Below are 26,529 nucleotides of genomic sequence, written 5' to 3' on the forward strand. Positions count from 1 at the left end.
GGAGGTCAGTGCCACGGGCCTGTAATCCTGGGGGCCACTGGGACGAGGCGTCTTTGGTACAGGGACGAGGCATGATGTCTTCCACATCACCGGGACCCTCTGCAGACTCAGACTCAGCATAAACAGTTTATGAAAGACTCCACACAGCTGGGGGGCACAGGCCTTGAGGACAAGGGGACTCACTCCGTCTGGTCCAGCAGACTTGCCTGAGTGAAGTCTCCTCATTTGCATCTCAACCTGGTATTGAGTGAAGGTGATGGGTGGGGGAGGGGTGTCAGGAATCTCACAGGAGGCAACATGTGAAGAGAGAGGCTGGCACAGTGGTGTGGCTCTGGATTCCAGGCTGACTGCAGGTGAGGTTGTGGGGGTGGGAGCAGACACTGTGGTGTCGAATCTATTGAAAAACAGGTTCAACTCGTCGGCTCTATTCTCACCTCCCTCAGCTCCCCTGCTGTTGGTTGGCCTGAATCCAGTGATGGTCTTCATGCCCCTCCACACCTCTCTCATGCTGTTCTGCTGGAGTTTCCACTCCAGCTTCCTCCTGTAATTGTCCTTAGCCTCTCTGATCTTGTCCTTTAGTAACACCTGGACCTTCCTCACCTCCTCTTTGTTGCCCCCTCTGAAAGCCCTCTTCTTGTTGTTGAGGAGGGCTTTGATGTCCTTAGTCACCCACGGCTTGTTATTTGGGTAACAATGAACAGTCTGAGCTGGAACAATGGAGTCGGTGCAGAAAGTTATGTAGCCTGTGATACACTCAGTAAGCCCATTGATGTCCTCGGCGTGAGGCTCACAGAGTGTTTCCCAGTCGGTCACCTCGAAACAGCCCTGTAGTTCCGCTATTGCCTCCTCTGACCACCTCCTGACAGTCCTGGTGGTCACAGGTTCCCTCCTCACAATTGGCACATAGCGGGGGGTGAGGTGAATCAGGTTATGAGCTGACCTACCAAGTGGGGGGAGGGAGGAGGAGCTGTATGCATCCTTGACGTTAGCATACAGTAAGTCTAAAGTTTTCTCTCCCCTGGTGGGACAGTCCACATATTGTTTGAATGTTGGTAGTGTATTGTCCAGTGATACATGGTTGAAGTCACCCGAGATCACAATAAAGGCACTCGGGTGCTGAGTCTGTAGCCGAGCTATGGCAGAGTGGATAGTGTCACATGCAGCTGTGGGGTTAGCATGGACCTAACTGCATCCGTGTGGCAGCACAGCCTGCTCTCACATCTCCCTGACAGGACAGTTAATTCAGCTCAGGCTAACACGGTGCAGAAAGGCATTTATTTATATGCCGGCCTTTTGTAGTTTGCTCCTAAAATATCTTTCATCCCGGGCACACTGAGACAAACTGCCAGCGACTCCAGGCGACAATAAATTATTCACTCGAGACAAAACACTGCTGTTTGTCAGGCACAGGACTTTTTAAGTGATTTATTTCCTACAAAGAATCAGGAATAAGAAAAAACAAAAAACCCTGAAATATGACCCAGTGTATCAGCGGCAGCATCAGCGAGCAGCCCTCGATGTGATTGTGGAACAAATGTGTACAAACGCTTTCATTATTCAGGGCTCAGCGGGAGTCGGGAGGTGGGAACACGTTGCCAAATCCCTCGCTGTGGGAGCGTTGATATCATGGCAGACAATGGCGGAGCAAATCAGAGGCGTTTCACGCTAACGTGTAGCAACAAGAAGAGATTAGAGGTATAGACTGTAATCAGATGTAAACAAAAAAAACAACAACTATAGGAACTGGAGAGGAGCAGAGGCTGGAGGTTTCCCACGGTGTGGGGATCTTTTGAGGCTTTACTCAAGTTTGTTTGCATCTTTTCAGTGAGCTTTAAGCATAAACGTAGATTTACCAGAATAATGAAGGCGTTTATTGTCGTAAATGACATTTATACGGTGTGGTAAATGTTTTCTCAGAGGAGTTGGGTACATAATAAAAGAATGCTGAGGAGGCAATGTGAACTAAAGGGAAGAGTTTAAACGAATGCATTGCAGATACGCAGTGACGCGAGGATGCTGCAGGCTGAAAACAGAAGGTTTAACTGCATTGTGGCTGGTTAGCAGGATTCAGCGGTTTAACTGCATTGTGGCTGGTTAGCAGGATTCAGCGGTGTAGAACAAAGAAGAGGATAAACATCTTTTAAAGGTGATCATGTGGCTCAAACTAACAGTTCATTTACTGACACTTAATAAACCCACTCTGACGTCCCCCAGCGTTTATAGGCTGTGTTTTTTTACCCATCTCATACTTGAAGGGAAACACTGGGTTTTCTGCACAGGGTGCTGGTAAAGTTATCCAGACAGCAGGCCATACTGACCACAAACACATGAAAAGGGCAAAAAACATGATTGAGTGACTGTTAGCAGCAGGAATGCAGTTTAATCATGTATAAGTTTAAGACTTAATTCAGTTTAAATGTTACACGTTTTAACCTGTGCATAACTACAGACACTGTAAGCATGTTTATTTCTGCTGTAATTTACTCACTTTTGGAGTAAACCTGACCCGGTGGAGGAATAATAACCACATGTTCACAAAGTTTGTCTGTTTCCCCCCCTTATCTCTTCAAGATGATCCCAAACCGCTGCAGTAATGATGAGGTCCGGGCACTGGGGAGGCCAATCCATGACTGATAGTGTTCCACTTTGTGTTTTTACTGCACTGCCAGTGTCTTTGGGATCATTGTCATGCTGAAAAATAAAGGCAATCAAATGATTTCCAGATAGTGGAAATTTTTATGGTCGATCAAAATCTGATGGTACTTTTAAGTATTCTTCACAGCCACCTGCACACCATGCAGCTAACAGCTGTTTGGAAATCACTTTGTTGGTGCAGAAATACTGTTTTATGTGTGTCAGATTGTGCTGTCTTTGACATTTTTATAGATTTAACTGAAGAAATTGGGACAAATGATGCATTCTTATGACAGGGTGCTTTTAACAAATGTGTTATTTGCCAAGTCGTGTCATGTGCAGACAAAACACTGCTTCATCTCTTGAGTTGTGCATGTTTTCTGTGCACACAACTCAAGCGTGCAAATGAGGGCTGGCTCAGGACTTTTACACAGTACAGAAAATGTACATTTTATCAGTGACGTGTAGCATATTTTGCGCTGCATCTGTGCCAAAAAATTATTCGCAGTTAATTTGGATAATACATTTAATGTGACAGGATCTGATCTTATATCCACATCCCCTGATTTAAAGCCCTTAGATGTGGTGAGTGCACAGTAACTCTCCTGCATCAGCAACGAATGTTGACGGTTCAAGCCTGCAGCTGGAGGCAGATGTAAGATTTTAATGTGTGCCTTTGATTAACGACAAACAGTCCATTTTCTTCAAATAAACACGCTCAAAAAGCGACCGCCGAATCTGCTAGTCTCGATCAAATTTAAGAAGATCGCTGCTGGTAGAAAAACTGCTGAAATATTTAGTGGACTGTTTAAAAATCTCACTTAAAAAAAAAAGAAAAAAAAGTTGCGCAATTAAGAAAACACATTCTCAAGCCCTCGGGGTGGCGCAATTAAAAATCAGAAGCTGAGCCGTTTGACACTCGGAGACCTTGAATGGTGAATATTTTCAGAGTTTATAGACTTTTCGACTGTTTGAGTTAAAAGATCACAAAAACACTCGCTTAGGAATGAAAATGACTTTTTATTTCTTTCAAAAAAAAAAAAAAGAGAGAGAGAGAAAACAAGTCCCTAGAATAAACAAATATACTGCTGTAAAATAAAAGCCTGTGATTTTTTTTGTGTTTTTGTCAACTGTAACATCTGTTTGCCTTTCCATGCTTGATACAATCCATATATTTCTGCTTTAAATAAATAGAAAACATGTACAAAGAAAGAGATGGGGGGGGGGGGGGGGAGGAGACAGAAGAGGAATCAGAGATTAAAAGCTGTACTCTGCTCCGAAAAACATTTGGCATCATTGTGAAACTCATGGCTGATCCTGAAGTACGGGGCAGGTCTGCAGCCCTCCAAAGATTTCTGCATCGTCTGTCTGTTCAGCCTGCCCCCACCGAGTAGCAATCATACTTATATACTGCTGTAAGAACGCTAATATCTTTCAAGTTCAGAAAAATAAAGAGTAAATGAAAATAATGCAGATTATGAGTATGTCTTTAAGCTGTGTTGTGAGTGTGAAGGTGTGCATTTCTCTATATACAGTAGTGAGGCAGCAATCCGAGGGTTCTTACCAAAAAACAGATGTAGAAAAAACAGAACGTGCACAAGAGATCATCGACTCGACACACCGACTCACCGACACAAAAATGGGGGGATTTACCATCGAACAGCCTCTCTCTTTTTGCTCGTCTTCCTTTTCTTGGGGGGATGGCGGCAGGGGGGTTGACTCTGCTGCGACCCACAGGGGACGCCGCAAACCAAGCAACTAATGTGAGATCTCTGGGACAAGTTCAACCGGGTGGTTACAGCGGCCAAACATCTGTCAGTCCAGACAAAGCGATGAACCTGCCCTTGCGCTCAGATAATCCATCCGCCCCTTCGCGCTGTCGGGGCCGTTTAAAGCAGCAACGACAACAACAACAGGAGGGAATTTATCATGAGCACCACCGCTGCGACTGTCATATCATGCTTTCTTAAAAAATCCTTTGCAAGGGTGTGTGTGTGTGTGTTGGGGGGGGGGACAAGAAACACCAACAACACAACCATGCACTCCCCGAGAAAAAGAGAGATGGCTCGCCAGAGAGGAGTCCGCTCGCTCAACACCTCAGCAGACGTTTTAATATGACATCAAGGTTTATCCATGTATCCTCCTCCACTTAGATTCATGCTACAACAATGCAGACAGGCGGCAGCAGCTTTTTTTTCCTTCTTTTTTTAAAGTTGAAAGAAACTTTGCAACGTGGCCACGAGGTTCCCCAGGACTGATCCCAGCAGGCTAACAGCAGAAAACAGCGGTCGAGGCGGGAAAGTCTCAGCTGTAAATGTGAGAAAGAGTCTGAATTTGAGGGAAGGTGAAGCACTGAATAAGGCCCGCATGCTTGGCCACACCTTATGTGATAAAGCCGTAAAAACTATTGGCAAGTTGCACTGACGCTAAAGGTGGCGAGCCAGCAACGGAAAAACCACCGCGGCCATTTTTTCTGAACCCACTCAATCTTTCGACATCGGAACATTTTAAAACCAGTCGAATAACCTGATCCCAACTGGCAGCAGTAGGTTCCACTCAGAGAAAGTAGAACAAAAATAACAAAAGAAACGCAAAGACTGCAAAGATTACATTAAAGCAAACAGTTAACCTGATTTCACCTCCACGTCCTGGCTCTCATTTTACCCTTCTTCATTTCAAAGCCTAATGAGACTATTACAAACTTGTTATCAATCATCAGATCTGCAGTTAGACCTCATGTGATTTATTACTTTATCATCCAGGGCTATGATGACCTGATCCTGGATCAGTGCCACGCAAATCAAGCAGCTTTTATTTGTGAAGTGTCAATTTATCACATAAGATTAGAGACAGTAAGGCAGCTGTCCTAGAATATAAAAACGGTCTCATATTGGTGCCAAAAAAAGGACACATCCATTAACAAAATAGTTTTCTTTTTAAAGCTGGGACTCAAAAACACAGGTGGCCCAGAGGAGGGGAAGTTTTGAAGATGGAGAAGATCCAAAGAGTCCATATTTAGGACACAGGGAGCATCAGGAACATCCAATCACAGAATTTATCGACTATTTAAGAACTCCAGGTCCAGCTGCTACTGTTCGCAGGCTTAGAGTGCAGCCAAGATATCTGGATGAATCCTGCTGTTGTTCTCTACAGACCTGCGCGCAACCAAAGCTCAAAGGAGATTGGAAAACAGAACTTGTACTACAAGTTGAAACCAGAAAGCTTACGGCAGCAAAGACCTAAAGATTCTGCATAGTCGTATTTGTTAGAAGCCGTAGATAAGCTTGAGGTACGTCTCTCCAGCCTGCAAGCCGGCAAACATAAGCACGTTTTTCTTTGACTGTTGTGCAAAAAGGCCAATATGCCACATCTCGAAAACAGATTTACACGCAGTGGGCAAGCACGAACAAACGACGAAATCCAAGACAGAAACGAGGAATTCACTGGCGTAAAAAACCAATTAAAAAAAAAAAAAAAACCAAACAGATTAAGTTTCCTGTGTTCTGCTCGAAGATCACTTGTGGCAGTTACTACGTCGTTGAGATTTAAGAGGTGTGCTCAACCACTGGGTACGAATGACATCCTTCTCTGCGTAGGTTTGCAAAGACATTTCGGTGCCTCTCCGCAGAGCTATAATAAAACTAACAGGGAAGAGAGCTAATATCTCGATCAACTGTCCCAGTGATCAGTGGACTCACTACTTTCCATAATTTTCCTAAGTGCCCCTGAACAACAGCTGGTTGACTGACAAACCTCCCAGTCACAGCTGACATCTAAGTTCCAACACTTCTTGGACTACATACTTCACTAGTTCTAGAAAAGCACCATTTCAGCTCGCCCACTTGTAACAAAACACCTGGATATTCAAGCGTCGTGTGATTCGCCGTCGAGGTCCAACCGGAGACACTCTGTAGGCTGCTGACATCATGACTGGCAAATATGATTGGAGATGGAGGGGAAAAAAAGATGAGGACCTCACCTACCAAACACTGCAGAGATGTTAAGGAAAAGCTCGAGAACTACAAAGCCTGAGAGCCGGTGAGAGGTTTAATCTACTGCTAAAAGACTGAGACATCAAGAGAGATAATAGAGCTACAGTTACTGGCGGAGAAGAGGACGGGGTGGGAAAACCTGCTGTGGGAGGTCTTCCACAGGTTTCAGGGGATACTATGAAGAGAGGCTAAGCTAACACAAGACTGCAACAGGAAGCTTCTAGAAGCAGCATCTATCCAACAGCGACAGGGATGAGTGGACAATCTAGACAGAAACTGGTTATTATAGCTATTTTTTTACTTGCACATATCTACACATACCAACAGTGACAAACAGGCTAAAGAAGCATCCTAGAGAAAGACCAACTGGACCAGACAGGCTGAAGCGAGATTGTAGAGACTTCACAGCAGAGTGGGCGATGAGTTTGATACTGGACAACCACTGATGGCTGGGATGGAGATGCTGGACTGAGATCGGGAATGGTACTAAAAAAGCTTCAAGTTCATTGTTAGAATGGCAGGAGAGTAACCTTGAGTCTCCCGCCAAAGTGGCTGGTAGATTTGACAAACCTATTATGTTGTAAAACCCTAAACTACTTCTACACACTTCAAATCTTCCTCAACTTTTTCATACCGGAAAGAAACAAAACCCCCAAAAACAACAGCTCTGCTACGGCAGGATAGCCACTTGAGTGCAACATTTTTGCATGTGCATTTTTGCAACAAAATTTGACTTTATAAAAACAAATCAAGCCCATTTTGTGTTAAACATATCGGATCAAGTCTGGCTTTAAATTTGACCCTCAGAAATAGCCCTCGATGAAGAAAAGAAAATACGTACACATAAATGTGTAAGGATACACGTGGACACACGAGAAGTCGTTATGCATAAATACACCCACAGTCAAACTCATGGGGATGGATGCTTTGGCTGAGCTGAAGAGTCAAATTTGATCCCCACAGATTCTTGGAACCACTGAGCGAGGGAGACGCCACAGGTTCAGTGTCGCACTTACAGCCACTCACTTTGATTCAGTGCAATTAAAAGTGAATTCAACTTGATTCAGTAACATTTAACTCACTCTGTGCCGCTGTCATCGATCACTGGCACATACTGTGGATCTGCCAAGAAGTTGTACCTAATGAAACAAAGCTCAAATCCTTAAAGACTGGTTGATGAGCTGATGAAGAAGACAGGAAAAACAGATACACACAGATAGATCCAACTGAGGCAGAAAGTCAACAAACCACAGGCTAACAATGCTAATTAACAGTGAGAGATTAAACAAAAATACACTTTACCTATTCCTAAACTGACCACCAAGTTGAACACAATGTACAGTTGGAGGTCTCGTCACACCAACGTTTGACACAGCAAATGTCTGCTAATTTTTTAAAATCAAGTTTAACTGTTGTGATCTTTGATAGAAAACTGTTGCCACCAGGATGTGTTTGGGGGAGAAGGGTGGTTCTTCTGAAGCCTGTTAGAGCATTTATTCCTGTACTGCTGTCTAACATTTATGGAATAACTAAACTTAGCGCTAACCCTTTCAAAAACCTGAAGGAAGTCCGGCCTCCTTCGTTCCGATGCCCTTAAAGTTCTACATTTTGGACTACCCTTTATTGAGCTCAACAACAAGTTTGAGAGTCAATAAATAACTTTGAGCCATTTTTTTGGAGCATCTTTGACTTCAGGGTCTAACTTGTAAAAGTCAAACTCAGGTGTAAGACTGCTCCTCTCCATTGGCCCATCACAGCAGCTGCACCTTTATTTCAAAGTCAACAAACCACGGATATAATTTCTTCAAAGTTGTCCTTCAAAATTCAAGGATGTTGCAAACAGCGACCATGATTAAAATTTGTCTTAATAACTCAACATTTTGAGTAATGCATCTCGAAACTACAATATACGCAATTCAAAATTTTGAGATAGCCCAGAATTTAGTCTCTTTTGGGCAGTTGTTACATTTTGTCTGTGGTAGAAACAAGCGTCCAGTCTCCTGATGCCCTGGATGATCTTTTATTTTTGTATGTAGTAATGGGAGTTTTCGTTTGAAAACAGCACTGCTTAGTGACTTAAGGAAAATTGCTAATGGTGCAGCTCTGGATAAGTTTAACATAGGCCAACCTCATGCTGTTGTAACTTATTAGCTACGTGCACAATTCCTTTCCTTACCGTTTCTCAGAGTGAAAACTTCAAAATACTACAGCTGTATTTTCAGTAAACCTTTAGTTTACTGTCTAACAGATCTCTTTAATCAATGTATTTAATTTATTCAACTAAATTTCTATAATAATTTTTAGAAAAAATAAACTACCCACTAGAAAAACAAAGGATAACAAAAAAAATCCCAAACTACCAAATTACTATCTAACTGCTATTAGCTTAGTTTTGCTGTGTCACTTTCTGGTGTGACTAGGCCTTAAAACATAATTTCATACAGTGCTAGCATGCTGTGCCTGCTAGCTCCCATCTTTCTGTGTGTATCTGTAGCATTACGTGGAGAAAAACAATGCTGTATGAGTAACAAAGACTTTAGCTCAAAACCCTTAACAACAAACGCTCAATTACTATTAACAAATGCTTCAACAAATCGCTGTACAAGCCCCGATAACATTCAGGAGAAGTTGGCGAAGAAAAACTGACAGAAAAATACAAATATATCCCAACAAAGCGGAAAATTACAGGAAACACACCGAAGAGGATTTGCCACTAAATCTCTTGCTAAGTGGACGGTTGTGGACGCAGACAGGGAGCGAGGGTGGGGATGGAGAGGAGGTCCGTGGCAAAGGTATTGTCTGAAACAACTGCTGAGCACACACGCACACACACACACACACACACACACACACACACACACACAATAAAACAAACACTTGTCTTCTCGTAAGTGCTCCAAAGTTGCCGTTGCAGGCGAGCAGTGACCCACAGAGGACAAAATAGCACCAGTATGAAATAAAGCTAATTCTGCAGCAGAGACTCTCACAGCAGTCAGACACATTTAGCCTGACTGAAAACTAGAGGTAGGATTTCCTGAATCCCCTCTTCCCTCCTCCCCGTCGTTCTCTCTCGTCCTTATTCCCTCTCCTGAAACATCACTCCATCGATAGGAACACAAATCAGACAATAAACAGAGAGAAGCTACACACACACACACACAGGTGCAAAGAGTTGTTTCAGACAACGACCAGCCAGGATAACATCTTCCCCATCGAACCCCTGCCATCGCTCAGTCCATCCTTTTCGTCATCTTCTCTTCCTCTTTCCAACTTGACTTTTGGTGTCAGCCTGGTTATCTTGTGTCAGTCTGTCGTTTCAGCTTGAGCAAATCATCCTTCCGTCCATCTCATCATCATCCTCTTGTGTTTGTTTATGCTGTTTGTTTGTTTGTTTGTATGTATGTTGCTTTTGGCACTCTGCTTCCCCTCCTGACTGGATTACATAAACTGCATCTAAACAGACAAAGAGAGAGAACATGATAGGAGAAACGGTTTGTTTTGATCACAGAGAAGCCCTCTGACACTCTGCTCTGACCGCAGTAAAGAATTTCTCAATGGGAAATTACACAAAAAAAACTGAGGGTGAGGAAAAATGGCAAGATAAAACGAGATAAAAAAAACAATACAAACAAACTTCTATGAAAAATACCAGCATTTCTAAAAATTGCTGAATAATTGAACTTCCCCGGCCCTCTTAAAAGCTATCAGATGAAAACACAGTTGACCTGGTGATCATTCTTTACCCTGTCTTCTATGCATTTGTTGCTTTTGAGATGACTTTGTGTGCCAAATGTTATTTATGTACTGCTGGTTTTGTTTTCAACCAGTCTGCCACTCTCAGGTTTTCTGTGGGTGACTCAAGACGACACATCTGTGTCACAGGTTGGGAGGATTTTCTTTAAGGAATCAGGGGAAAAACAAACCTTTTTTTTTTCACTATTTTTCACAAACTACCTGTGCTTGTCTTTCTATTTCAGTGTTTCCCTTTTACAGTCGTGTTGCAAATTTCTAGCCATCCAGCATCCTGGAGTCACCTCTTTAATGTTGACCTTAAATCTGGTGTTGTGCCCACGAGGTGCCCATTTTCACAGAAAATATGCCTCTTTTCTACTCGTACCTTCTCAGCTCGACTCGACTTTTACGATTTTCAATTACGTGGTAGTAGCTGTTACTTTTTAGTACCTGATAACCAAGATGGCGCCGCGTATGGATGCCCTGGTGCTTCAGTGCGTTACTTTTGTCTTGTTTTTGTGCATTTCTTCTGTGTCTGGGCACTCCTCTGGATATTCTTACACCAGAGAAGAGCTCCTTAACTGCAGGACTACAACGCCTGTGGATTTATTTCCAATATTTGTCGCATCTGCGGCAGATTTACTGCTGACTCTGATCAGGAAAGTGAGACGTCGAAAGAGAGGTAAGCGAGCCGGCGTACTCGTGCGTTTGAGGAAACGCGGACTGAGAACGGCCCTTCCTGGGATCTTCCTTTCTAATGTACGCTCACTCTGGAATAAGATAGACGAACTGGCCCTGATGAGAAGCATGAACAAAGACTTTGCCTCCTCCTGTGTCTTATGTTTTACGGAGTCGTGGCTCAGTGAGGACATCCCGGACTGCGCGCTCAAGCTGGCGGGCTTTCATCTGCTGCGTGCGGACCGGCAGGCCGCTCTCTCCGGTAAAACCAAAGGTGGAGGTGTCTGCTTCTACATCAATAGTGGCTGGTGCACAGATGTAACAGTGATTGCTCAGCACTGCTCTCCCTCTCTGGAATATCTTTTTATTCACTGCAAACCGTTTTATTCTCCGCGGGAGTTTGCTTCATTCATCCTGGCCGCTGTTTACATCCCGCCAGACGCAGATGCGCAGGCAGCTCAGTGCGCACTCGCGGAGCAGATTCTCCACACGGAGCGGACATTCCCGGACTCTCTCATCATTGCTCTTGGGGACTTTAACAAAGCCAATCTGAGCCATGAGCTTCCAAAATATAAGCAGCATATTAAATGCCCGACCAGAGAGGAGAGAACATTAGACCACTGCTACAGTACGATCAGCGGGGCCTATCGCGCGGTGCCCCACGCTTCACTCGGACTTTCTGACCACGTCATGATCCACCTAATCCCCGCGTACAGACAGAGGCTGAAGCTCTCCAAACCTGTCGTGAGGACTAAAAAACTGTGGAGCAACGAGGCTGTGGAGGAGCTTCGCACGTGTTTGGAGACCACAGACTGGGACACAATGAAGGCTGCTTCTAACAGCTTGGACGAGTTTACGGACACTGTCACCTCCTATCCACTTCTGTGAGGACAGCATTGTGCCATCACGCACCAGGGTGAGTTATAACAATGACAAACCCTGGTTTACCCCTAAACTCAAAAAGCTGTGGCTGGAAAAGAGTAAGGCGTTCAGAAGCGGAGACAGGGACTACTACAGAGAGGCCAAGTACAGGTTCACTAAAGAAGTGGACATTGCCAAACATCAGCACTCTGAGAAGATGCAGCAGCAGATCTCAAGAGAATGACTCGGCCTCTGTGTGGAAAGGTTTTAGGAATATCACCAACTACAAGCCTAAAACCCCCCACTCCACTGATGACTTGCTCTTGGCCAACACCCTTAACGACTTCTACTGTCGTTTTGACGAGCCATCAGGCAGCCTTCACACCTCCAACGGCCCCAACAATAGAGGCACTTTGGACACTCATTCCCCCACCTCTCCCCCCTCCATAGAGCCATCACCACCTTCAAACTGTTCACCTGCAACACCCGCCCCCTCACCCCACACAAAAGAGGATTTCACACCACCTCCTCCGACCACAACTCTTCATATTCATGAAGCAGATGTGAGGAAGCAGTTTAGGAGTCTGAATGCTCGGAAAGCTCCCGGCCCAGACGGTGTGTCTCCTGCCACCCTCAGACACTGTGCAAACGAGCTGGCCCCAGTGTTTTCTGGCATCTTCAACTCCTCACTGCAGGCATGTCATGTGCCTGCCTGCTTCAAGTCCTCTACCATAATCCCTGTCCCCAAGAAACCTAGGATCACTGGACTAAATGACTACAGACCCGTGGCTCTGACATCTGTGGTCATGAAGTCATTTGAGCGCCTGGTTCTCTCCTATCTCAAGACCCTCACGGCCCCCCTCCTGGACCCCCTGCAGTTTGCATACAGAGCCAACAGGTCTGTAGATGACGCCATCAACATGGCCCTACACTTCATCCTGCAGCATCTGGACTCCCCAGGAACCTACGCCAGGATCCTGTTTGTGGACTTCAGCTCTGCCTTCAACACCATCCTTCCAGACCATCTCCGAGGCAAGCTTTCCCAGATGAATGTGCCTGATCCCATCTGCCGGTGGATCACTGACTTCCTGACGGACAGGAAGCAGCACGTGAGGCTGGGAAAGAATGTCTTGGACTCCCGGACCATCAGCACCGGCTCCCCTCAGGGCTGTGTTCTTTCTCCTCTGCTCTTCTCCCTGTACACCAACTGCTGCACCTCCACCCACCAGTCTGTCAAGCTAATCAAGTTTGCAAATGACACCACCGTTATTGGGCTCATCTCGGACGGGGACGAGTCTGCCTACAGGAGGGAGGTTGAACGTCTGGTGTCCTGGTGCAGCCACAACAACCTGGTGCTGAATGCCCAGAAGACAGTGGAGATTATTGTGGACTTCAGGAAGCACACAGCCCCACTCCCCCCCATCATCCTGACTGACACCCCCATCACCTCTGTGGACTCATTCCGCTTCCTGGGTACCACCATCACCCAGGACCTGAAGTGGGAGCCCACCATCACCTCCGTCATCAAGAAAGCCCAGCAGAGGATGTACTTCCTGAGGCAGCTGAAGAAATTCAACCTGCCAACACGGACGATGATGCAATTCTACACTGCAATCATCGAGTCCATCCTCACCTCCTCCATCACCGTGTGGTACGCTGGAGCCACTATCAGGGACAAACAGAGACTGCAGCGTGTTGTGCGCTCTGCTGAGAAGGTGATTGGCTGCAGACTCCCATCTCTGCAGGACCTGTACACCTCCAGGACACTGCGGCGTGCAGCCCGGATCTCAGCTGACCCTTCTCACCCTGGACACAGTCTGTTTGACCTGCTCCCCTCAGGCAGGAGGCTCCGGTCCATTCGCACCAGAACCTCTTGCCATAAGAACAGTTTCTTCCCCTCTGCTGTTGGACACATGAACAATAACCACATGATTGTCCCCGCCACTAACACATGACCCTACGCTGTGTCACTGCATCATTTCATGTTTGGCACTGATCACCACCTGCACTCATGTATATATCTTTCTACGTAGCACTCTTAATTCTTATTCTCATGTATATATCTCATGTATATCTCATGCACATATCTTTCTTTCTACATAGCACTTTAATTCTTATTGTCTGCACTGAAGCACCGCAGCAATTTCCTAATGTTGTAAACCTCAACATCTGGCAATAAACCCATTCTGATTCTGATTCTGATCGGCCGAGGTTCCAGTCTGAAAATGTGAGGTCAACAGACTGCATGTCATCGATTGGTCACTCAGTAGCGAGATTGAAAACAAAAACTGCCATTTTTGAAGCTCTGCAAGGACTCAAATGGCTCCACAAAAACCAGAATCGTGGTGTCGAGTCTGACAAAAAGCCATAGACCATCAACACCATCACTTCGACGTCCTCCATTGTTGCGTTATGATTGCGACGCTTATAAATGTCATAGACTTGCGGAAGCGTTGCTATAACGACCCAACACATATTGAGCTGGTACTCAATTATAATGGAAAACAACTGAAACACAGTTGATTCAAGTAAAGCCAAGTAGGTACCAGTGGAAAGAGGCATAAAATGGATGGAGCTCCTGGTCGTGTACAGTGAGGCCAACGAGGAATTTTAAATTCTTAAAATTTTCATTTTAATGTCTTTTTAATGGACACCAGGGGCTGATAACGGGTTCTAAAACCCCCCCAAAAAAACAAAACCCAAAATCCACAACCAACTCATAAAACCTCATAACTGATAAAGTGTCACTGATCAAAACAGAAATCTTGGTAAGAGCATGTTGTTGCATGAACTTCCTGTTTTGCCACCCACAAAGAACGTGAGAATTTAAACTGATGTTGTAATCATAATAAGAGCAGCTCTGTTATTAGCAGTTAATCTTCTCTAAGTTGGTTCAAGCCTCAAGTTTCGAAAAATTTGCATGCAAATTCATTCAAAACTTTCTGAGTAATCCTGCTAACACACTGCCAAACAAACACACCGAGCCTCGCCAAATTATTAAGGTCAGGGTGACTTTGAGTCCAACATTTTCAATCCCGTCATTTAATTTCCTAAAAGTAATCAGCTGTTAAGATGTTAAAAATGTATGCGAGTTACCTGGGCTCCGGGCATGGGTGCGAAGGGGTTAGTGGGTCTTAGAACAGGCTGGTTGTACATCATTGGCTGAGGAGCCATCACAGGTACCCCACCCATCTGACCCATCTGGGGAGGAACCTGGACAAAGGTAAGATGCAGAGAGATGTTTGCAAAGTAAAAATTAAAGAAAGAAAGACATAAGGTTTTAAAAAAATATTTTGTTATACGCAGTAATGGAAACAAGACAACCAGCCGCTCAGCGGTGGCTAAGCACGGAGCAATCATTTTAAAAATGATTTCATCATCCAACAAAGTCTGTTTTCAAGCTCATTGTGTTTAATCTGAGGGTGAAACTCCTTTTGTTTTACAGGTGAAGTGTGCCAAACATTACACTCTAGGTAGTGGGACAGTCTTCAGCAGCTGAACATACTGGCGCCTTGTAAGGAAAATAAGGTGACTGGAGTTCTTTAAATTTCGTGCAGATGTTTCACGTCTCATCCAATAAGCTTCTTTAGGTCTAAAACCAGAAGGTGGCAAGTCCCAGGCATTTAAACCCTCCTGGGAGTTGACCCACTATGAACCCATTAAGACCTACCATAGGACCAAGTCCGCGAGAGTTATCTTTATAATTTTACATGCTGTAGTGCCATTTTTGGAAGTTGCTATACATCAATATAACCGTTATAGCCCAAATTTTGATAATATCTATGCATTAAGTCTATAATAACTATATAAATTGCAAAAAAGTGCAATAAACTACAGAAAATTGAAAATCGCTTTTTTAAATTTTTTAACATATATTTCTAGTTAGAGAAATTTAAGAGGCTTATCCCTCAAAACTGTAAATACAAAAAAGTTGCACAAAATAGTTTCTAACAAAAGGAAATTTATTTTGAGTGTCTTCATAGTTTTATTTTTGAGATACACCAATTTTTTATATACTGCAGGAAAAATGAAAATAAATATTACAATGCAAATTTACAAAGAAAACAGCAGGTGCATCAAAATAAACTATTTCCAGCAGTGCAATTTAAGTTCTAAGCATCCCAGAAACAATACAGAAAAGCACAAAGCCAAATGTGACTTTTAAAAACACCAGTACAGGCTTATAAGGCCCTGAAGGTAAAAAACTACATTTTCCGCAAAAATGTCACTTCTGATTTTGGGCAGGTAGGCATACGATAGTTCGCGCTGACGTCTATTCCAACGTAGAAAGTGTTATGAACAGTTGATCGGATCAGCAAAGCGTGTTTCTGGAATATTATGTTTTTGTTGCTGCAAGTGCTTTTTATGCAAATTTTGCAAAGCTATATGTGGAAGGAAACCGTGACCTAGGACAAACTGATGGCATAAGATGTAAGTACAACAACTCCGGTTTCATATGCCAAAAAAATTATTGTGCTAGCTTAACGTGGTTCCGGTTCTACAGGGATTTTAAAATAGTTATGCAAAATGGAGCGTGCCCGCTCCGACCGGTTTTAAAGGGTTAAACATGTGTCTCATCACATGTGCCAAGCTGTGAAAGAGGGAATGGGTCATTATCAGCAGAGGTTTCAGGTGAAACCACTGTGAGACCTTGCCCCATCCTATCATGTGACTCACTGAGGTCACATAACCCAAGTTGTGAGTGGGGGTTCAGGCACCTGGGAAGGGATCTCAAAACTAGATGGTAGGTGGCAGACTGTCATAGGCCACCCCCTCGGTTCAATGGTGGTCGTTCACAGCGCACATAGATGGACTCATTTACTCCTCTTGTCTTCTCTGTCCAATGTGAACATTGGTCCCCTTGCTCTCAAACTTGGGTGTCCACGCTAGTTATGCTACATTTGAAAACACACAGTTTAATTAATAATACAAATACAGACTTGCAGCTCTAGTCTCCATATAAATCTACGACAGTGCCCCCCCAGGCATGTGTGGGAATATGTTAATATGTGCATGCTTACCATTCCATACACAGGCACTTGCGGTGTGGTCATGGGGAAAGCCATGGGAGCTGGAGCCTGGCAGAAAAACAGAAAACAGGTGTCAACTATCAGAACAAAAGCACCTGACTCAAACATTTCATGGCTTTTGTCACATACGGCTTCAAGCCTTCAAAAAATAAAATAAAATAAAAACCTCACAATAAAGCCTACTTTATGTGCAAGGAGAGTACATTTAATGCTCAAGTATGTGCACATTAGGAGCACAATAACGCAGCATGCAGTAGGGGTACTTAGTGGATTCCCACTGAGTGCAATCATTACCACTGCTTTAAAAAGGGGTGGCTCAATAGCACAGTGATTGGCCCTGCCCTGCTCACTTTGCAAATCAAATCCACTACAGCTGAACAGGCTTCAAATGCTTCGATGTGACGGGCAATTTGTAGCCATCGTTTACAACCCACGTGTGTCTGCGTCGCCGCCGCCCGACTTCTGCTTGACAAATTGGTAATTTATGGGCGCGAGCGTCTGCGGTACATTGCGGTATCGTGTCGGCGAATATCCTGGATGGAAGTCAGTTTACAAGATGATATGGGCAGGTGCAGGGCGGCGTGCCTCTTGCACAACAGTAGAGGAGTATTAATATCAACAGATGAGTTACTGACAGAGCCCATACGACTTTGATGTCTGTCAAACACAACCAGGAAGCACCTCACTGGGTTTTGGGAACACCTTATAGCGTTTGCACTCTCCTCATCACAAGCCGTGACTGCCTGCTCTGCTGCAGGTCAGCACCCGCTCACCCCACTGTTTGCAAAAACCCATTAAAAACAGCTGCCTTCACAGACCTAATCCATCATCGTAAATGAGACAACCGCGGCATTTTTAACACAATTACAAAGCCTCAATCAAACTGCTGAGAGAGACCGGTAAAATATTTCCATTAAACACAGCAATTAGCTGCATGGGAAAGTCATAGCAGGCTTACGTAAAATGATGAGCTACATGAATTAAGTGAGTGCACTTGTGGGTTTAGTTTTGTTATTGGCAAAAACACAACCACCCCAGCATCATCATTTAATTGTTATTTATGCACCGACACCATAAAAAGGACCTGCTGTGGTCATTTCAAATGAGGCACGTTGACTCTCGGACTCCAGCGTAGCTTAGCATGATTTTTTTTGTGTCTGTTTTTGCTACCTCTCCTTTCATGGCCTGTCTAACTTTCTCTTTTGTGACGCGCTGCTCTTTGCAAACAGACAGTTTCATGCGTGAAAAGTTCCCACAGATGTGGAGAATCTCTGGATTAATTTGACACATCTGAAAAAAATGTGACACATAACCGTCAGGCGTGTTCACGAGTTGATTTATTTGTCTTTTATGACAGATATTAAGATAATGAACAGTAAGTACAAGTCAGTGTGACACACTGAGTTTAACAGCCCGTGCATAAAATCAGAGAGCTCAGATTTGACTCAGAGAAGGAATATCTTTCAGTTTCTATTATTTCTAATGTGCCTCACGCGCTGTCTTTGGCTGAAGTTAAAGATATTCTTGCTCATCATTTAAAAAAAAAAAAAAAAAAAAAAAAAAAAGTGGCTCCAGGTAAAATTGAGTTTTTCCCCTACTTGCATTATCTTGATGAAATGAGAACATCTGATGTGCCTATTTAATTTTAAGTAAAACTAATGTGACTGCTCCACAGGATGATTTATCACCTCACTCGATCTGATTTGATTGTGCGCGCTATGCGAGCTTTTGACTTTTTAAAACTTATGAAAACTGAGCCGAAGTCATTTAAAATACTCAGAAAACTGCATCTGAACACTGAAGATTTAAAGTGATTTATAAAAGGAAGAAGATGGGTGGTCCCAGTGAAGAGCACGCCTACCTGACCTTTTCCACCTGAACCACGAGTGAGAAGCTTCTGCACAGATGGTTACAGAGCAGTCAGCTCACTAACTTTTAATGGTGTGTATGGGGATTGAGCAGGGATTCCCAAAGTGTGGGCCAAGGCCCCCTGGTGGGCTGTGAAAGTACTGGAGGTGGGTCGCAGTATTTGTGTTTACAGGTAATACTGCAGTATATTTCTAACTAACCGGGCAGCTCACGCAATTTAAAGATATAAAACATTTGAAGAGGAAAAAAAGGTCAGAGGTCAAACCTGTCCTGATATTTGGATGCAAACTATAATGTGACTTTTACAACAGTGTCATTTTCTAAATGTTGCCAATACAAACAAAGGCAGCAAGATTTTTTACGCAAAGTTTTAAAGACAAGACATTTTAAAAAAGCTTGACCTGATTTGACCTTGAAGAGGTCGAAGGTCAAAAGTAACACAGTATTTAGAATCCCCATCGTTCCCTGTATGCCAATATATTGCCGGTACAAACAACAGCAGTCAGAAACAAATAGCTCTATATACCATCATTATCATTTTGACCTTTCACGCCAATCTATTGAACTTGAAGGGGAGGTCAAAGGTCAAATGTGAGACTATTTTAAATCTTTCTATATATGTTAACAAATAAAAACACAATTTCCATGGTGAAGATAACAAGTAAGCTAGCCAGCCTTCTGCTACTTTAATTGTCCGTCTGTTATTTTTCCAGCGTCAAACAGCTTTCTGAGCGATGGCTGCCACTTTCAGAACTGCAGTCTCAGCCCTGCAGTGTCATTGCCAGGACTTAAATGTGGATGTGAGGTAAAAGATCCTTGCAAAAAACATTTAAGACCTCTCTGTGGTGATTTTCCACGTTCGATGGCAAGACCCTCAAAATGACCAACTTTGAAGATCTCTCACAAAGCGCAAAGACCTCGCTCAGTGTATACTCTGGTTAAGACGCCCTCAGGAGAAAAGCCAGATAAGGTGAACCTGCGCACCGCCCTCAGGAGATAATCAATCGCAAGTAAGTTCTCGCCTTTGTAGAGCGAGTTGTGACAGTTGCTCAAAAGCATTAATCAAAGTGAACTACAAATTGTACGAAAAGAAGCCAATTCAGATTAAAAAAAAGACGCTTTAATTTATCCATCTTATTGTGCGTTCAGCAATTGATCAGTGGGTTTGTGGTTTTAGCATTTGAACCCTGATTAAAGATGAAATTGACTTTACCGTCATCTGCACCCGAATCGCTCATTAATTTGCAAACCATCCATCTCTGCTTCCTGTCTGTCTTCACGGCTGCTTGTGCAAAAATGACGGCGAGCATCATTTTTATTCCCTACTTCTTTAAAACACGACAGAAAAACAAAAAGAAACCCAAGACAAAGCAGAGAAGGTGAGACGTGTCGATGCACCGCTGCAGATTCTCAACCGGTGTTTTTGTCCATCTGTCTTTACGCCGCTGACAGCTCCTCGGTGCATCGTGTGACACATCCATGAGTTTGTATCCGTCTTTTTATGCTCAACCTCCCGCCTGCTGTTCTATCCTTCACCAGCGTGTCTCCCTGCCTATCTGCGCATTAAATTTAAAAAAAAAAGAAAGCTGTCTTTTCTCTGCATCTTTCATCCCAAGTTTCAGCTTTCACAGCTGAACTTCTGCTGCTCCCTCTGCCATCTCCTCGGCACAAGCAACTTTCTTCTTTCTGTGCTTTCTAATGCAAACTCAGACTTCTGACCTTGAGTGGCCTGCAGTCTCAGTCACAGTAAAAAAAAAAAGAAAAGCAAAGGGAAAATGCTTTTTGATGGCGTTTTTGAATATCCAACCAGCACAGACAGTTACAACCTTGCCCTTCTGTTGAGAATCTCAGACGTGGGAGTTTCGATTATCATGCGTGAAGCGTGACGAGCTGCTTACTCGTGTTACCTGTGATGTCTCATGCAGTTCTGCTATGATTTATTTATTGTCTCATGGATTATGGGAGGTCATCTCAGCTGCGCTGGAGTCACAGACTGTGTATTTTCATTCTCGGGGACAGTAATGAGCAGTTTTATTAATATTCTCTCTCTGAGCTTTGTTTGGTTAAAGCTGATGTTTCTGTCGTGCTGACTGAACCATGCAGAATTTCTGTGTCGTACCGTGTAAGAGGTGAAAAGTTTGTTTTAGTTTGTTCTGCTCAGGGACCCATCACCTCTTTTCCTATTATTGTGCTGCTGAATTAATCCCCATAGGCAATTTCTGTTCTTGCTGGCTTGTCAGTGGGAGTTAAAGGCTGAAATAATATAACACCTTAAGAATTAGCTGGTTTGAGAATTACTTCAACACGTTTTTTTCCTGCACATCTCTTAAAAAAAAAACAAAAAAAAAAGATGTTTCTTGGTGCATCAGGGACTCATTTCAGCTGGATTTTGCTGCTCTGTTGCAGGGTGTTTAAACTCTTTACCCCTTGAAAGTCGACTAAGAGGCTCTTTGTTATTTTTCAACTACTCAAATGATCATTAAACCAAGTATTAACTGAGAAATACTGAGGTGTCAAAGCTAGTCTTTAAGGGTACAGAGCAGGTTGTCAGATGCCGACTGTATGGGGGGCAAGAGTTAAGAGGAGCTATTATAGTATATTCTAGTTTTGTTTTGTGTTTGATTCTTAACTCTGTATTATGTCAGTGATGTGGGATATACCTTAAGCTTTCTGTTTGCAAGAGCAGCCAATAAGAGGTAAACGACCTGTAAAGTAGCGATGGCAAACACATACTGCTCCCATTTCGATCTCAAAGCTGAACCAAAGAAACTCCTCTTTCTGTCAGTGTAGTTTATTAACATTTAACTACACACTGAATCCCTGAGACATCTGGATATAAGAAGTCGTCTAAATGCAACAGCAAATCTCTACATGACAAAGAAACACTGCTGTAGTAAATGAAAGAAACACTCTGGGACTAACTTGTGAAAAAAATATCTAAAATGACAGAATCTTCTGTAAGCTCATTAAAACAACATTTTATGAATTTAGGAAAATTTCTTATTTAATTTTCTTAAATTTTGCCTGATGAAAAAAAACTTTTAGAGCAGAAAAAACAGGCACTTTTCTGTCATTTATTAATTATTTTGATGCAGTATGATTAATTTATCATCAGAAAAAGCTTCAACACTTATGAAAATGGCAGGTAGCAAGTATCTGAAAGTATGCTTGCAAAACAGGCCATTTCTTTATATAATGTACAACCTTTTCATAAATCCTGTTCACTGCAGTCTGTTTACCCATGAAAGCAAAGACGTGAAAAGAAAAGGTTACGCCACAACCTCTACCTCTAGGTCTAAATCAGGCCTGAGGGTCATTAAAAGCAACAAATGAGACCAAATTGATACACAGATCGATGTTAATAACTGAAAAGTGTTGTTTATATTAGAGAAAAAAACCCGGTAGAGCTGACTCTCTGTGGCTGTTTGCAACCATTTAGTAACTTGTTGTTAAATCCTTCATTGCGATACTTTGATCTGTGCATCCTGGACCGGACCTCTGCTGCACATGAAGTTTTTCCTTTCATACCGCGATAACGTCGCCATTTCAGCCACAGAGATAACAGACTTCTGAAGCGCCTCAGAGTGGCTCGGTTTGCCGTTTTGTTTCCGTTTCATGGGATTTGTTGATTGAGGGGGGAGAAAAATGTGGATAATAACCCGATGAACGGCTGACAAATAAATTAGACGTGGATCTTTTAAAAGACACCCAGAAGAATGGCGCTCTTAGGTTTTAGTAGGGAGAAGGAGCGCCTTGTTCTAACTTCCTCACATCAATTTGCTTACATAAGCAGCGCAGACTATTACTTTTTATCACAGAGGTGAGAAGGTTATTTATGATAATGGTGCAAGAACAGAATGAACTTCCTTTTTTTCTCTATTTTTTTTAAATAAGCGTCTCCGGGGAATGCAAGTGAAAGAAGAGGTGACAGGGAAAGAGATGAAGAGAAAGATACCCGGGAGAGGACGTGTCTGAGCAGCTCGTTAAACAGAGATAAGTACTTACATAACTAGTATAGAACATTCCATTCTGCATCAGGACGCAACGAGGAAAAGGGACAAAAAACAGAGAAAGACAAGAGAGGAGGAGGAGGGAGAGGAGGCAAGGTGATGAGATGGGAAAAAGTGGGGGAAAATGAGCGGGAGATGATGAAAGAGGGTGGCAAAACCGGTAGAGTGAGGTAAAGATGAGGAGAAAGTAAGGAGGAGGAAAAACGAGAGTGAAAGATTAGAAGCACAGGAAACAAGCAGAAAATAATAAAAGAATGAGGGGTCGCGGTGCAAACGTGCAGATGTCAAAGGCAGGGCGAAGAAAACAGGACGAGAAGATGACAACGCAACAAAAAACAAAAAATAACAAGAGTCGTGATAAAGCAGAACACGAGCCAACGAGGGAAGGAAGACGAGTGGATGACGGTGCAAAACGAGCGGACGAGGAGGATGAGCGGGACAGGAAGGAGAAATTAGAGGGAATGACAGCAGAGGTGAAGCGGACAGCGAGGGAAGAAAGGAAGAAAGGGAAAGATCAACAGGAGGAGAAAATGAGAGAAAGAGGGGAAGAGGAGGGTTAGTGACAGTTTGTCCACGTCAGCCAGAAACTGCAGTCAAGAGATCAGGATGACAATCAGGAGCTGCCAGGATCAGCAAACACACACACACACACACACACACACACACACACACACACACACACACACACACACACACACACACACACACACACACACACACACACACACACACACACACACACACACACACACACACACAAAATGTACCGAGCTGATACAACAAAGACACCGCACAGACATGCACAAATATTTTCACAGCGCTCGGTGTGAGAAGTGCCACAGTTTTAGATTAGATGCATGTCCTACAAAGTGTTTGCAAGTTCCAGTCAGCTCGGCATCACGCTGTATGTTTGTGAGAAGCCAACCTAAATATTTAAACTGATTTTGTCTCCAGCACTGGCAGAAACATGAAAGGAGGCCAAATTATTACACTGACATTTTGGGAACTTTCGGGCACAGAGTGAAATGAGAAGATGCTACATGCCCTCGCAGTGAGGACGTGGATGTGTTGGATCTGGAAAGAGCCCCTGTGGCTGTACGACCCCACCCTGTTCATCAGCGCAGATCAAATGTGAACATCTTACTGCACAAGGAGATTACTGATTGGTTTGCTTCCAGACTCATGCTACGTAGAAAGGCAGGATAAGTTTTGGTTGGATCTTGTTTTCAGAAGTTGTCAATACATTTCATCAGTTTTTGTCGCCCTGCATTAGATTTTATTTAGCTGTCGTCTCGTTTATGTCAGGGGAAAAAAACTGAAAACGATGACGGGAATTACTGGTCAACGAAATAGATTAGTTTCTGCTGGTTTGATTTGTGTAACATGGGATGTTGGGCTGCCACAGCCGGGTTGAAGACATGAGTGTACGGTGACATCTGGCGATGATGTCAGTGGCGGTGGTCAAAGTCACCAATACGGTGGATGCAAAGTGTCCTAAAGCGTGATTTTAACTTTTGCAGGAAATCTACATCCTAACTTAACGAATTAACCAGAAACAACTCTTTCCCCCACAAAGCAACCTTCCACGCCAATCAAGTCTTGTGGTATGCGTTGACCCGACGTGTAGTTACATTTATGTAGAAGGATGTGGTGCAGAGGTAAAATGGGTTTCCGGAGGTGTAACTTTGAGGTCTGACAATTTAAGCTTAAACCAGCATTTCTGAGATTGGTCAGCAGGGGGCGACTACTCAGGTTGCCAGAAGTTATTCAGTTCTATGGAAATCTAAATGAAAACTACCGCTGTGTCTAACTGCTTTATTACCTCAGTAAACACTTTCTGTCTAGGTTTCTGGTCTCAGCTGTTTGTCTCAAGTCTTCCTGTTAAAAGGGAGTTTTTCCTTCCCACTGTCGCCAAAGTGCTTGCTCATAGGGGGTCATGTGATTGTTGGGTTTTTCTCTGTTAGTATTATTGCAGGGTCTAACTTAAACCTTAAAGCGCCTTGAGGCGACAGTTGTTGTGATATGGTGGTGTATAAATAAAATTTAATTGAATTAACTGAATAAGCCACTTAATGATTTTCAGTTTAGAAATTATACTTAGTGTTGGAGGTTAAAAAAAATAAAAAAATCATACTTCTTTTACATTATTTTAACGAGCTGACCTAAGCAAAGAAAACTGCTAGCAGAGCTTTGACTGTGGCATCTTCTCATCGACCAACCGCATTTCCCAAAATGCCGTGCATCAAACAACAATAAAGGGTCTTTCCCATGAATTTTTTTTCGTGACTTTAACAATAACTTTGGTTTATCACAACTCAAGTCTCATTTTCGTAGCTTGGGGCATCATTTATGAAAGCTGGCAGCAATTAAAGTCATTGAGGATAAGAAACATGATGAGACCGGATATTAAAGCAACAGATTTGTAAGATTATCAAAGACAATAACTCGCTGTGGGGGATATTTTGTTGGCACGCTTTGGGCCCCTTAGGCAGGCAGATGCTCTGATCGTAGTGAGTATTGTTGCTGTCCACGTCCATCCCCTTATGATCACAGTGTACCATCTTCTGATGGCTGCTTCCAGCAGGATAACAAACCATGTCTCAAATCATCATCTCAAACTGATTCCTTGACTCCACCGTCACCAGATCTCAACTCAGGAGAGCCCCTTTGAGACGTGGCAGAACGGAAGATCAACATCATGGATATTTAGATAACATTTTACTGAATTAAGCAACTCTGAAGGGAAAAGTAACTCAGAACTAGCAAGACCTAACAAAGTAACCAGTGAGCTTTACTTTCATTTTGTTTTTTGCTTTCTTTTCCAAACTTGCAGCTTTGTTTCCCTCCAGTCTGCCCAACTGGGTCCAGTTTGTAGCTGTTGTGGACATCTTGTGACGTTGTTCTCAAAATCTGAGCTAGTTAACTTGGTTAATCTAAAGTAAAGCACTAAACAGGAATGATGCCAAAAATGCCAAATGAGAAGATAAGATTTGTTTTTGTGATAAACCAAAATTATCCAAGACTTCCAGGACTTACAGACACCTCGATGGACGCCTTTGGGCAAAATGTTGAGGTTGCACAATTCTTTATAGCAGCTGGGTATTTGTGCATGTGTTGGTCTCCTTACCACATGTGGTACAGGCATGGGCTGTGGGGCCATGGGTGCTGGGCTCCACTGTGTGGTCGACATGGTCTTATTTTGCCAGTTCTGGCCGCCCGTCAGCTTCTTCTCTCCCGGTTGGTTCCACTGCATATCTGGCCTGTGGAAGTCAAATGGATTCAGCTGTTTAATCTCAGGTTTAGTTATCACATAATTTGCTATTTACGTTTTTCAAATCTTTAAAGTCTAATTCAATAGGCCACAGATGTGTGTGCATATTAAGCAGTTCATAATAAATTTGCTTTCTGAGATTTGTGCTGACAGTTTCCTGACCAAGAACAGCTTAAAAGCGTATATTTGCTTTTGCAGAGACTACAGGCACAATTCAGGAAAGGCACCATCACGACTCAGCAAAACTTACTTTTTGGCTGGGGTCCCACCAAACTGCAGATCTGTGGAGAGTTGGAAACACAGAAAGTGAGTGATCGCAGTTAAGAGAGTACAATGAAAAGGGAGGCAGGAAGGAATTTCAGCCTCAGATGCTGTTTTTTTCCCTTCATGAAAAGAGGTTCAAGTTTCCACAAAGAAATAACAAATTCCAACCAAACACATGAAGTTAAAGA

General features: G+C 43.3%; 1 protein-coding gene across 3 annotated transcripts in view; it reads right to left on the reverse strand.

The window, feature by feature from the left end:
- Positions 1–4,116: 4,116 nt before the first annotated feature.
- The window catches only part of LOC146674449 (phosphatidylinositol-binding clathrin assembly protein), a 113,841-nt gene continuing 91,428 nt past the window's right edge, over positions 4,117–26,529 (reverse strand). For 2 of the 3 annotated variants that reach the window (XM_085396018.1, XM_085396010.1), the window contains 5 exons: positions 26,328–26,358; positions 25,934–26,066; positions 16,919–16,975; positions 14,994–15,110; positions 4,117–10,079 (listed from right to left, as the gene is read on the reverse strand). In XM_085396018.1, coding sequence (XP_085252144.1) covers positions 10,065–10,079; positions 14,994–15,110; positions 16,919–16,975; positions 25,934–26,066; positions 26,328–26,358 — 353 coding nt within the window. In that variant the 3' untranslated portion in view covers positions 4,117–10,064. The remainder of the gene's footprint in view (positions 10,080–14,993; positions 15,111–16,918; positions 16,976–25,933; positions 26,067–26,327; positions 26,359–26,529) is intronic. The other variant, XR_014909275.1, reaches the window with a different exon arrangement.

Source organism: Rhamphochromis longiceps, linkage group LG3 (genome assembly GCF_057381845.1).
Source record: "Rhamphochromis longiceps isolate RC_006_pf linkage group LG3, R_longiceps_female_GT1.1, whole genome shotgun sequence".
In the NCBI taxonomy this organism is placed as follows: Eukaryota; Metazoa; Chordata; class Actinopteri; order Cichliformes; family Cichlidae; genus Rhamphochromis; species Rhamphochromis longiceps.